At 45.4% G+C, this 14519-nt stretch overlaps 1 protein-coding gene across 1 annotated transcript in view; it reads left to right on the top strand.

The window, feature by feature from the left end:
• Positions 1–14519, top strand: part of LOC138471920 (ectonucleoside triphosphate diphosphohydrolase 8-like) — a 349536-nt gene that overhangs the window by 115585 nt on the left and 219432 nt on the right. The window contains exon 4 of the mRNA XM_069609793.1: positions 8523–8673. Coding sequence (XP_069465894.1) covers positions 8523–8673 — 151 coding nt within the window. The remainder of the gene's footprint in view (positions 1–8522; positions 8674–14519) is intronic.

The raw sequence follows: 14519 nt of genomic DNA, 5'->3' as shown, positions 1-14519 counted from the left end.
GCTGCACACAGTAGATTGCCTGCTGGCAGTTTCCCCAGCATCGGTTGTGCAGACCAGGAGAACGTATGATGTAATCTACAGGCGGCATGTATTGTGACATTACTGCCTTGTTTTTGACGAGTCACATGAATCAATGGCTTCCCACATACTTTCCCTCTGACGGAATGCCCACATTTCAGCATACTTATAATATCCATCAAACAACTATCGAATACTATGTATTTGACCTCTTTCATTAGACTGTCATCCTGCGTCAAAGTTGTTTCGGCCTGTGACGTTGAGGACATATCACCAAATTTGAAAGAAATATCGCTGCTATCAAGTTCTGATGCGTCGGTGAATGCTTCTGCTGGTACATTCTCTGTCATTTCAACATCTGCTACCTCAACATTGATGGGAGAACACAACAATGTCGACAACTTTTTTGGTGACAATTTTCTGGCGGGTGTAGATTGTGTGAATTGATCTGCGACTACTTCAGAGCTATCTTCAATACATCCAGTATCATGTTGTTGCGGTGGTGCGGTCGTACTGTAGCAATGGTCCAATAAAACTTTGCTGGATTCTCCGGACACATTCATTTCATGTTCTGGCCATTGGACATGAGCATCCCGAGTCTCAACATGCCGCGTCTGAATTAATAGTTCCTCCATAGTGTAAATGGTCTGGCAAGAAACATCTCTCATTCGCTTCACTGTCTGTGTATCTATAGTTCATAGACCCACGGGTAAATAGAGGACAGATTCGAAAAGGGATGTTCAGTTTAAACACAAGATAAAGTATAGCACAATTGACTGGAAAAAAACATAAAATAGTCCTCAGCACAAAAAAATTTCTATAGTTATGAAGTGTTTGTAACTAACCTTATTTTGGTTTCTTTTCTTTGCAACTTTTTTGACTCGACCTTTAACATCTGCATGCTGTTGCTCCGATACGTATCCGCATGTCTCCCCTTCCTCTTGCGCTGCAACGGCTAAATTTTCTGTATCCGCATAGACAGCACGGAATGAGGCTCCATCGACTCCCTGAAACATAGTATTTTCATTACTGTGTATCAAAATATTGTTAGCATAAAATGCACGCGAGGACGAACACACATGTACATCTCAATAGCCAAACACGATTTAAACATTGTGTGGAACAATCAAACGACAAGTATTCGAGCTCTGATGACCTAGTTCGATGGAGATGTCAGTATCCATACCTCTGGCTCTACATGGACTGCCACGAATGATTGTATTGAAGAGGAGGCATCAGCAACTCCCTGAAACACAGTACTTGCGTTAGTATGGTTTTCAATATCGTAAACATAACGCACACTTGGGGTCGACGGCACAGGTACATATAAAGAGATAACCACAAATGTTGCATTGTCTAAAAGAATCAAGGAATATTTAAAAATGATCAGATTTAATCAACTTATTTCTCCGATTTCTTTACATCTGCATCATCTAAATGGGATCTTGTGATTGTAGTGGAAGCTCCATCATATCCCTGAAACACAGTACTTGCGTTAATAGGGAAGTTTAGCAAATGGAGTCACGTTATATGATCACGCTCGATGGAGCTGTCAGTATCCATACCTCATGCTGCTGAAGAATATCTAGGGCTGTTGTCAATGTGGTGCGCACTTCCGAAAGCTGTTGCGCCGATTCGTATCCGCATGGTCCCGCTTCCACCGGAATTACTTGAATGTCAGGCTCTGCATCAAGTGCGTGGCTTGACGATTCAACAACTGCCTGAAACATAGTATTTGCATTAGTAAGGATTACAATATTGAAAACACAACACACGTTTGGGGTCGACCGCACAGATACATATCAACGGCTAACCACATATGAAACATGGTGTAGAACAATCAAACGACAAGTGTTCCAGTCCTGATGATCACGGTCAGTTGAGCTGTCAGTATCCATACCTCGGGCTGTTGTCAATGTGGTGGACGCTTCAGCATCTCCCTGAAAGACAGTACTTGCATTAGTATGGATAACACTAATTATAACTGAAAACAAACACCAGGGGACGACAACTAAGGTGTATATCAATTGGAAAGCACTAACCAAACAATTGGTAAAATAATCACACGATACATACAAACTATTACTTGACATGCATAAAACAAGTCTGTAGTGGAATAGCCAATGATTACCTGATACGCACTAGAAGTGGTTGATAATTGCGAGCATGTGACAGAAGTAGAATGTTCTTGCTTCAGATTCAAGGGATAGTCAAGAAGTTGTAAAGGTAAATTATTGTTTGATAATGAAATGCCAATATTTAAAATTGCCATGTAAGGAGACAGAATACTTGAGTAATGCGCAATATAGCACAGTTCCCTGTGCCCATATATAGATTTCGTTTGTGGGTTATGAAATCTAAAAATAATATATTGATAAATGTCATTATTAAAAAAGCTATACACTCATATCAATGTCGAAAGTATTACAAATTGGAAACAACACCTAAAATATCAATGAATCCATTTGGCTACCTACACACTACCGCAAGGCCTAAAGCTAAAAACGGACACCTGACTCACCAGTGGCGGATTGTGGATGAATTGAGTGGGAATAACGTTTGCGAGCAATTTTCGTTTCGATTGCCGTTTGTTCTTCTTTTTTACTCAAGATGTGGTGTACATGTTCGAGGGAAAGTGCTGGCTGCAGATACGGTATCGATCACCCCCCTTGTCCTCAAAGACTTGTTGGACTCTAATTTCCAGCTCATCCAGTGGATATCCGCAATGTCTGAACCATTCTCTTATTCGATCAACAGTTTTCAGGAATACATGCATTGTAGTGCCTTCAAATTTAGCATGGGTCTTCGAAGGACAACCGCTAATCGAACAGGCAGGCATTGTTGAAAATTCTGAAAAGTAAATATCAAGATTATTATAAAACCTTGATGAATAAAAATGTCCTAAAAAGTAAATGAACCATACCATGCTCAATGCAAGGTTTGTTTTGGTCGCCGGAACTATACCAGTTCATCATGTGCGGCTTAGTATTTGCATAAGTTACAGAAATGTTTTAAATTATGTGACTAAACTCTGAACATGTGACTCGTCCCTTGCATGTTCTGTCTTGCACGAAAAGGAACCATGCTTACATTATAGACTGGACCCCCGAAGGATGCAATTCGATGACAATTGACACAGATGAAAATAAATAGATCTATTGATAGCATAACAATTGAAGCTCAAGTCAATAGCAATGAGACCAATGACCATAGCTCTATTGGGTTCTGTAATAGCAAATAGATTGAAATGTAAAAATGACCGAAATATGACTAGGATACATGGCCTTACCTTGACCAACAAACAGTTGGATTCAGCAGGCCGAGCAGTATGTTGCAGGAGAACAGGTAGATGGCCACAGGTAGCACACTGACGAGTTTGCTCGAAGCGGTCACAGATAGCACGGCGACGAGCAGATTAGCATAGATCTCAGTGCTTCTCAGGTATAAGGTTCAGGAGTTGACTTGCAAACCACAAAGATGTTCTCATGAAGCATATCAAGTGGTTAATAAAGTCTTAGAAACAGGGGTGTGTTTGTGAATGAATGACGTGTGTATGTCGTGGTATTATGGGGATTGCAGGGGGGCGGCCTGCCTCAGGGGAGGCCTGCCTGGAGACACGGGGTCTGAGGAGGCCATGTGAGCGATGGCCCCTGGGCGTGGGATATCTTTTGAAGTGTACATGCTGTTTGGCACCTTGGCCGTTTGCGCCCGTCACAGCCCCCCATGCCAGCGCTCATCCCCGGGTGCGTACCGTCTTTGATAGAGGGGGGTAGGATGGATGGGCCGGTGGGCGTGCAGATAAGGCACAGGAAGACTGCTGAATGGATACACACTTATGTGGATTGCAGGGGGGCGGCCTGCCTGCCTCAGGGGAGGCCTGCCTGGAGACACGGGGTCTGAGGAGGCCATGTGAGCGATGGCCCCTGGGTGTGGGATACCTTTTGAAGTGTACATGCTGTTTGACACCTTAGCCATTTGCGCCCGTCACAGCCCCCCATGCCAGCGCTCATCCCCGGGTGCGAACCGCCTTTGATAGAGGGGGGTGGGATGGATGGGCCAGTGGGCGTGCAGATAAGGCACAGGAAGACTGCTGAATGGAGACACACTTATGTGTATTGCAGGGGGGTGGCCTGCCTCAGGGGAGGCCTGCCTGGAGACACAGGGTCTGAGGAGGCCATGTGAGCGATGGCCCCTGTGCGTGGGATACCTTTTGAGGTGTACATGCTGTTTGGCACCTTGGCTGTTTGCGCCCGTCCCTTGCCCTCATGTGATGTTAACTTAGCATGACTTTCACGTAGATGGGAACACTGAGCAGGAAACGGGGCATCGATTTTTGTACCCCCTTTCCACTCCATTTTGGTGACCAGGCCTCACTGCGATAGTACAGCGCGCAGAGCACATGGCCCACAGCCTCGTTCCCACTCTGACTGGAAAACTCCAGAGGTATTTGCAACAGCTAATAAATGTAACACAGCACTCTCTGAGATCACAGTCCTGCATGTGAACCGGCCTGAACCAAGCACATGGCTTGTTCATCTCCACAAACGTGTCCTTGCCCACGCACCCTCGCCAGTGGAAAGTTACTGCCATTCTGACCCTGTGTCCCTGCAAGGTATTCTCTTCATGTGCCAGACTACTGACCATGCCATGATGGCCACCTAGCAGATCCCCAACTAACATAAGACCCCGACTGCAGTATATCGTTGCCTATCAATAACAAATGCCACATATCGGAGATTCTTGTGAGCACAGACCCACACTTCAAACACTGTATTATAGTGGTCAAGACCCTTGACCTAAGGCCTGTATTATCCAATGTTAATTGATAGTATTGATATATGTGTGACTTTTATAGAGACATAACCGACTGAAAGACTTTGAACAAGTGTTATTTAGTGCATGCATTATTGATAATATATTATGTTAACTTAGATAGTGACCACCCCGCTTCACAGTGACCTGAACTTCACCCATTCCGAGCACAGGTGTCTGACGTCCATCCTTGAATGGAGACACACTTGATTGATTTAAAAAATCGAAACAACCGTTGTTAAAATATATGTGGTGTTTTATTTTGTAGCTTATTTTGATGACAAAAAAAACAAAAGTTTACACATTGGCCCTCATTCCAACCCAGGCGTTAAGGGTTTAACGGCGCCGTCGGCGCCGTTAACCCTTAACGCCTGATTTCCACCTTAACGCCTGAGTACCAAGGCGCTAAGCGTCCTTGGCGCTAATTACGGCACCGTAATTTACGGTGCCGTAATTAGCGCCTTCCCCACTCCCATTATGCCCTATGGGGCAAAAATGGGAATGGGGAAGGGTAAATGGGGATTGGGGATTTACCGCCCCACTCACCTTGGAATGGGGCGGTAAATCCGCCATCCACCATGGTGTAAACAGTGTTTACACCATGGTGGTAAAGTAGGGAACTTACCACCTGGTTGGAATGAGGGCCATTGTACAGTTCAGGTTGCAGCAAAGCGAGAGAAAATCCTCTGTACTGACCGCTGTCACTCGGGAAGGTTTCTCTTATGCCACGAACGGCACAGGCGGGTATCACTCTTCGAACGCGGTGTCCAAGCCTCCCATTAAGCCACCATGTGAAGGAACGATAGGCCACCAGCCTGTACCACCTGTGAAAAGGAATGAAACAAACTGTTTTTAAATGACCAAGATAAGTTTAATAAACGTTTGTTGTCAATGACAATTCTTGTAACTAATGGCATTCTGCTCGGACAAATGCTATCTAGACACTGCACACTATTGAAAAACTTTCATGCGTTACAATGATATGTATATGTAATTTTGGATATAGTAGAAGACCATGAAATGGGAGTGGCATGACAAGCAGAGTATACTTACTCGTTACTCGGATTACGAGGACGAACAGTTGCGCGAAGTTAGTGCATAAGCACCATCATTATCCTCAACATGGACCATGTGAGGCAGGCTGCCCTAAAGCCTGGCAGCTCGGTGATGCATTGCGGTCGTGGCTCGCCTTCCGAAATGTAGGCCACGCATCCCGAGTTTTCACTGCAGCTGCAGTTCTCCTCCTCGGTCGGCATTAGCTCGCACCGATTGCATGTGCACCAGGTGGAAACACCGTCCATGCGACTAGGTCCAGTGTCTTCATCCGTTGATTCGTCCTGCCAACTGCTGTCCGAAGACCCATCGTTTTCGCGTGTTTCCCTTTCCAGTAGTTCCTCCTCGGTATACTCGGGCTCGTACATGTAGGGCATTATTGTATCCATTGTGTGTTGCACAAACTAAAATAATTGATGGCGGTGGTACTGGTATCTGTCCACACGTGCTACAAGCAACGAAGGTAGCTGACCAGAGCACAGAAACAAGTCACAGAATACTCAAAGTAGCACAGAGAGAGGAATGGAATAGAAAATATGCTGCTGTGTGTTGTGAAACGGTCTGTTTATACTTATTGAGGAAAGAGGCGCCCTGCCATTTCCATGGCGACACGTCATTAGCTGAAGCGCAGCGATTGTTGACACGAGACGTGCTTTGGCGTTGTGAAATGGGCGGTACGCGTCTGCTGATGACAGGCTCAGGGGCGGTGGATATGATTTAGTGCCGCAAAAGCAGGTCAGCCAGGGCGATGGGGGAAATGATAGGATTATCACAAAATGGCAGCTCCCTGGTGCCTGTTTTCGCGTGCGTTTAATGGACGAAATCTCGGGTAAGGTCTATAGGAAATTTTTCTAAAATCGAGCGACTTAGGCTTAAAAACACATGGCCGACCCGTAGGGGCAATAAAAAATTTTGACCGAACCATTCCTTTAAGAAGGCTTGTAATGAGGATCAGGCATGCAGTGGAAACGAGGTTCTGTTACATGGATGAGGAACGCGTGCTAATGAGGGACAGTGATGAGGGCATATGTTGGTAATGTGGGACTGTGACAGGGATGAGGTTTGAAGTGGTAACGTGGGGCTATGAGGAAGATGAGGATTGCAAAGGTAATGAAGGACTGTGACACGTTTGAGGGTTGCATGGGCGATGAAGAACTGTCACAAGGATGATGGAAGCAGAGGTAATGAGGGTCTTTGATGAGGGGTGTGGTGTTAATGAGGGACTGTGATGAAGAGGAGGTTTGCAAGGGTAAAAGTGACTGTGATGATGGTGGGATGGTGGTTGCAACGATAATGGTGGACTATGACAAGCATGAGGTTTTCAGGGGTAATGGTGGAGGGTGTAAAAGGATGAAGGTTGCGGGGTACTGAAGGACTGTAACAAGGATGGGAATGCTGGAGAAATGAAGGACTGTGATGGGGTCAGTGATGCCAGGGTAAGGAGTTACTGGGACAAGAATGGGTAAGCCTAGGTAAGAGTAATGAGGCATTCTAGTGAAGATCTTGGGAGGATAGCTCAGGGGCAACGCTTTCGCCTTGGAAGCAAGATCGAGCAACACAGGTTCGATCCCTGGCTCCACGCTTAGAAACCTCTGGGTATTAAGCGCATTATAAATAACCAATTACAATTACAAGAAGAGGGGGCTAAAGGGAATAACATTTATTAGGTAACCTTTGCATGCTTCTGTATGACATTAAGAGTGTTTTGTTTATTGTTGTGTTTCTGTGTGTTGGTAGTTATAGACAATATGCGTGTAATGTTCATTATATTAAACATTACAAGTGTTCTTCTTTTTTGTATGCCCACTTATATTAGTAGTATTAACATTTGCAGCTACCTTTTTATTCAACCTCTTACGATTTTTTCATCGAATGCATGGATTCTGATCAAATTTGGCCTCCTCGGTCGGCTTTGTCAAATTTGGTAAAGATCCATTCACAGATTTGAATGTTATAGGAGAAAAGTGTTGCTTTAAAATTATTTTTTTAAAGGGAACATGCGTTGTACAAGCTAACGTACCACAGTATTTCAACATAATGAGGATACTACAAACCAAGAAAGTTCCATGAGCAGAGGCACTGGGCCTGAGTCTACCTGTATTGCAGACCAAATGCGGAAAGTCTATCCTTGCCAGAGGTTTGTCATCTTCGTGGGGATTAGAACCTCCTGCATGATATTGAAATGCCTTTATAACACAAGAACACAACTAAATCTCTGCCACTTGACTGGCTTTTTCTTTGCTGGTTGCATACGCTTCAGTGAGACTTGGGCCCTCATTACGAGGTTGGTGGTAGTCATGGCGCTATTTGCGCCATGACTGCCACCAATAATGGTACCATGTCCGGTTTGGTGCAATGAGGACTGGTCAGACCAGGCGTTAAGGAAGGGACCCGCTAAGGGACCTCGTAGTAGGGCGGTAAGGGATTACCGGCACCGGTTTTCTTACTGGTGCCCGGTATCCCTTACCGCCCTACTCGGAATGAGGGCCTTTGTTTTCTCTATATCACTGATAATCTGCTTCTGTAGTCTCACTAACTGCCATTTCCCTGCTTATTGGGCCTGCTTGCTCTCACAAGTATGGAGTCACATCTGTTATTCTGCCCTTTCTAATACTACTTAAAATGTTCTCTTTGGACAGGGCCAGGAATATCTAGCTATGCCAACGACCCTGAACTGGCAGGGGAGTCCCTAAGGAAATGTATCGATGAAGCCATGGATCTCATACCATCGCAACACCACCTTGAAACCCCGGCCTATCTGGGAGCTACTGCTGGCATGAGGCTGCTGAGGTACTAGTACACTGCTCCATAAGCCTTGCATGTTGCATGTGCCTGCAGTAATAACCTGTACATTACATCATGCATGCCCTGTTTCTTGCCTGCTACGTAAGACATTACCTTAATCAACACGTGTCTGCACATCCCATCACACTTGACCAACACAACAGTTTTCAATTGTAAAGGCTAGGTTTTGGGAAACGTTCTGATGTGTATGCATTCGGATTGTGTGCATTAGAATAGCAATTGTGCTGGCCCTTACCCCCTGACATCACCTCGATCCTGCGCCACACCCCACACAGTTCCAATTTCTTCTCCCCCAACAGTATGTCACTACATCATGACACCACAAATACAGGAGTACCAGGTGCCCTGAAAGCACACTTCCCTTGCAGAGAGAGACCTGCTGGGCCTGTGGGGGACTGGCAACTTGCAAAGGGACACGTTTAGCTCCCTTTACTGGGTGTTAGGGCTCTGCATCCTGCTGGTGGTGAGTTGTGATGTCTCACCTTTGAGGGGTTGTGATGCAATTCTACCTATGTGCGCTCAAGTCATTCAGCTGCTCAAACCACCACATGTATTTTCAGGAGTCCTTCTATGGAGCATTACAGTTCAAGCTTGAGTAGCAAGTGGTTCAAGTAGGAAACAGGGAACCCACCGGAACCCACCAATCAGGTAACTGTCCTCCAACAGTCCTGGGTGGAGCCTTCTGCGGGAAACATTCTCTGAATGACATCATACATACGCTGACCTCAAGGGCACTCTCACACACAAGCCAGCTCAAGAAGAAAGCCAAATGTAACACATCTCCCTTCTTTATATGTACAGATGCCAGAGTATCTGTAATGCATGTAACAGAAACCTACACACTCAATGCTAACATCACGTAAAAGAGTCTTCACGGCCAGCCAGTTATCCCTGGTATAGACCGGTATTGCCCATGGGGAAATGAAAGGTACCAACCAACAGAGCCCTGGCCCACAGGTCACTGCACACACTACTCACCGTACAGCCTACCTCAATGCAAATTAGCTACTATCTACTATCTAAAGAGGCATGCTCGCAACGCCAGAGTGGTGCAACCCTTCGACCTCACTTTACACCTACCAATCACCACCTACAGGGAATCTGCATCCAAGACGCCATCTACCCAAACAACAGACTTTGGTCTGGTGTGATGCCGAACAAGGATACATACGGTGCTGCAAAGGATCTTTGTCATTGACCCGGGCATTTGAATAGTGACATCCCTTGATGTCACGTATACAGGATTTCAAATTGATTCTTGTGTCAAATATTTGTAGAAAAAATGTCATAAAGAAACAAAACCAGTGTTTTCAAGAAACAAAACCAGTGGTTTTATAGGATACATCTTTTATACAGTTGAGCATTATTTAATTTGTATTTCTGTATTTGTATTCCCTTACTTATTTTATTATTTGTATGTGTTCTACATGTTAAAGATAAAGGTATATATATGATGCACCAAAGAGGTCACGTGAATGAGTACATTATTTTTCTATCAACGTGTCGGTCTTGGAAGCAAAACCACGCAGAGCAATAGAGGTTCGAATCCCGGATCCGTGCTTAGAAACCGAACTCAGGCATTTATAAAAAAAAAAACAATTAAAGAAAATAAATAAATACTATTGTTCAGATGTAATTTCTTGGTTCTCAAACATAAATGCTGCAGGCGACTAAGCCATGTGCTATTTTGTAATCTTTGGAATGATTTTATGTAAATAAAATTGCATTTATTTTTTCACTACATTACTATTTTTCGTATAATTGGATAATGGTGAGAAGAATATACCTTCTTGAGATAATCTATCATTTTAGAATTATTCCATAGTAAAGTTTCCTTGCGGTCCGGAAGTTCATCAGAATCTAGCATCACTTGCCCTTCTCCCATTTTGGCAACAGACACTGCACCCCTGCGCTACTCATAAACGTGCTGCATCATTTTTAACAGGGGTAGGTAATTACAGTCCTGTTCAGTGGAGTTGATTGGGAGGTTGAGGAGTTTGTGCCCAGCTATCACCATTTCACTATTAGAATGCCCTTCTCTCTTGGTCCCTTTGTGGCTCTATGACCCTGTCTGCAGAACCTCTTCAGCAAAATGTGGGTTTCAGCCTCAGAATTCTTCTGACATTTCACTTTTTCACTAAACAGGCATGCAATAAATTGCATTAGCAACTGGAAAGTGTTATGGACCTCCTCCCAGCCAAAATAAATGTTCAAAATTCAGCGCCCAAACACAAACGTTCCCACAAAGTCTTCCCAAGAACTCAAAACGGTCCACTTTTCAAGAAGAACTGTTTTTTCTCTCCAGCAGTCTGAAGGGAAGGGGTTGCCTTGCTCGCTGACCATTTTCCTGAGCTGTTGGCTTTCACAGACTGCAAAGCAACAGCTCTCAGCTGGACAGGTTTATCCGGGGCCCTCCTGACTCCTGCCTCACTTGTGTTTTCCTTGGGGATCTCTCTTGGCGGTTGCTTCTTGCCAGGGTTGGTGCGAGGTCAGGACTTTTAGAGTAGACTGTTTCACCCTGGTGAGGGTTTGGAAGATAACTGTAGCCCTACTCTTCCCCTCACCCACTTCTCCTCTCAGTGTTCACTTTCAGCTGTTGTGACTAGCCCTGTGCTCTCCTTCCTCCTCCCTGTCATAGTGGTGCTGTCACACACTGCCATCTGCCTCTCCAATCTTCCCTTGACCAGACTCGTACTCTGGAACCTCCCTAGTTTCTTTAGCCTCCTTCCTGGTTCGGTCTGGTTCTAGCCCCCTATTGAGGCAATCACTCTCATTGTCTCTGTCCTGAAGGTATCTTCTCTCCTTAACAGACCTCGCTCTTCCCTTTAATTCCTGTAGTCTACCTGCTCTGTCACCTTTCAGCTGTTCCTTCCTCTCCTTCCTCCATTTGTCTCCCCCGTCTCTTTCCCCTTCACAAACTATTTCTCCATCTCAGTATCTGTCTCCTTTTCAGTGTCTCGCTCCATATCAATGTCTCTCCTTCTCAATATCTCTCCCCTTCATTGTCTCTCTCCATCTCAATAGCTCTCTCCATCTCAATAACTCTTTCTTTCTCGATATCTCCCTCTGTTTCAATGTCTACCTCAATCTCAATATCTCTCTTTATCTTAATGTTCCTCAATAACTTCCTCTGCCTCAATAGAAGTATCTCGCTCCTTTGCCACAAATGGATGTTTCATCCAAGTAATGTCCCTCTCCTCATCCTCCCGCAAATCTTCCTCCTTCTTTCCTAAAATGATATCCCTCTCTTTCCCTTTTCAAAGTAATATCCCCTAATATCTTCCTACACCTCCAGCAGCACAAATGTGCTAATTTAGAGTGTGGTGTAAATGGAAATTAGGCCACCTAACTGCTGAAAACAGTCAGAATAGTGGCAGAAGCAAAACCGCCATGTTACTGATGATCATGCGCTTGTTGAAACTGCTGTCCCATACACCAACATAACTAAGGCCAGTCTGCCAATTATCTCTGCCACAATGTCGATGGAACAATTGTGTACCACCGTCTTGAAAAGCCCTTCATTGGCATACATTCAGCCGCCAGTAAGGAGTGGCCATTATGCCATGAAATTGTGGTATATACCGCCAGAAACAACGCCACAATGCTATGGCGTAAATGGCATTAAAGGCAATGGAGTAGTTGCCTGCCTATCCACCATAGCAAGATGGTGATTACAGCGGCACCTGTAGAATTAGTGGTCATTCACCTGCCAACAAATTGAGATGACAGTGAGCAAGCTAAACAGCGAGAATGCCAGCAGTGGACAGAGAGAGGGCATCTGAAGATGGAGCAGAATTAGATGTCCATGTAGTACAAAATGCGCGATGAGCGGATCAAAGGAAATGCATGCCTATGTGAGTTCTAATGTGCCAGAGGACAGGGAAACAGGCTCACTGCATACAACCAAGCAGGGCAGGCAGAAAACGTCACCAACAATACACCCATCCATGTACTACACCAATGACTTTGCTGCATGGCCAATATAACACACATGTGTATCGTTGGACATGCTACAAATGGGTGTGCATGAAGCATCTGAAATACACATAAATATGCACATTGGTTATGGACATTCAGCATTGTGCACCCTACAGGGCACATAACAGATGGTTGCAAATACCATGTGCCCATCTGCCAAGGGCATGACTACGGTGGATGTCAGCAGAGCATACACTCAGCATCTACAGACTCGGCCAAAGGACCATTATGGACTGAGAGATAGTATAGTTGCAGACCTAGTGGCACATCTCAACATTGTCACAGCCATTCCTCCAATTCTGAAGGTGATGAGTGTCTTGCATATCTGTGCCAGTGGATCTCTCCGGACCTCTCTGCGATGTGTAGCTGGCATCCCACAGCCAGCATTCAGTAGCATTCTCACACAGGTGCTGGATGCCATCATCTCACCTGAGAGGTAGCACATCATATTTCCAACAAATGCCCCACCATCAATGCCATGAAGACTGAATTCTACATTGTGGCTTGCCTACCAAACGTTGTAGGTGCAATTCATGGAACTCCCCAGAGCACATGAACGCATGCATCCGAATCCGAATCCATAGCATCAACGTGCATGCTTTGTGTGATGCAAACATGATACTCAAGTATGTGAAAAGTTCCTGGGATCCACACATGATGCCATGGAAATGCAGAATAGTAGTGTGCCACGATTGATGTGCAGCATGACCAAACAGGAGAACATGCCTAACTGGTAACCATTGAAACACATAAGCACACCATTTCTGTACTGTATTGCCTATGAGCATGCCACAAATCTAAAATGACTGTGCAAATGTGTATCCCTGTTTTCCCACGGGTGATGCTGTATATCCCTGCAGACCATGTCTCCTGACACCTATGGGCAATCCACAAACAACAGCAGACCAACGTTAAAATGTAGCACACACATAGCACACACAAGGACACAAAATGTGATCGAACGTGTCTTTGCAGGACTGAAGAAGCAATGTTGCTGCTTGAACTGTACAGGTAGAATGCTCATGTATGCCCCTGGAAAGGTGTGCAGCCTCATTCTGGCGTGCTGCATCCTACACATCATTGCAATGAATAGGGGTGTGCCATTGCCAGAGGATTTAGACAGTAACAGCAAGGATGCATCTAACAACAAAGAGGGCCCAGCAGAGGAGGGTTCACCCACACACTCAGATGACTACACAGCCATGCAACAGGCACTGGTCAGTGATTACCTTTAGAGGTGCATACAGTTTTGGGAGTGTGCAATTTCCTGTAGCTCCGCTGGCTCCCAACCTCTCCCCCACCTTTGCTACGTACAGCCGCCTCCTACTGTACTCATTGAGCCGTTTCTGGTCAGTTCTATTTCTGCTCATCTCCAGGCTGTCTGACAATTTCGGTGGCACTCATCTGCGGGGGCCAAGACCTCATAGGGCGAGCTCACACACCTCGATCGGCCATCCTCACCACTCAGCTGGGCTCATCCTCCTCCCCGAGACATGGTCACTGCCATCTTACCTCCTCCGGGTCTCACGGACAGTGAATGAATCCACGGACAATCAGCGCCCAGACAGACTGGATCACGGTACGCCATGCATCGCGGCCACCGTTCCAGCATCCAGTCTCACTATCAGACCGAAAACAGATCATTATAGCAAACTTATAAAAGGACCAGCGGGAGCTCCGCTGTTCTGCGTCCTCACGCCTTAACCGTTGGCAACTCCCCCTATCTCTCTTAGAGCATTACTGATATTGCCTGCTTTGTACCAAGTCCTTCTGCACTTTCATTATGTGCCTCAAAGTCAGAAAAGCCCTCGGTAAGCACAACTGGCTGTGTGGAGTGAATGCAAATTCTTTTT

The sequence above is a fragment of the Ambystoma mexicanum genome, chromosome 8 (assembly GCF_040938575.1).
Source record: "Ambystoma mexicanum isolate Mex_15411 chromosome 8, UKY_AmexF1_1, whole genome shotgun sequence".
Taxonomy (NCBI): domain Eukaryota; kingdom Metazoa; phylum Chordata; class Amphibia; order Caudata; family Ambystomatidae; genus Ambystoma; species Ambystoma mexicanum.
This window is presented reverse-complemented; position numbering and strand designations above follow the sequence as displayed.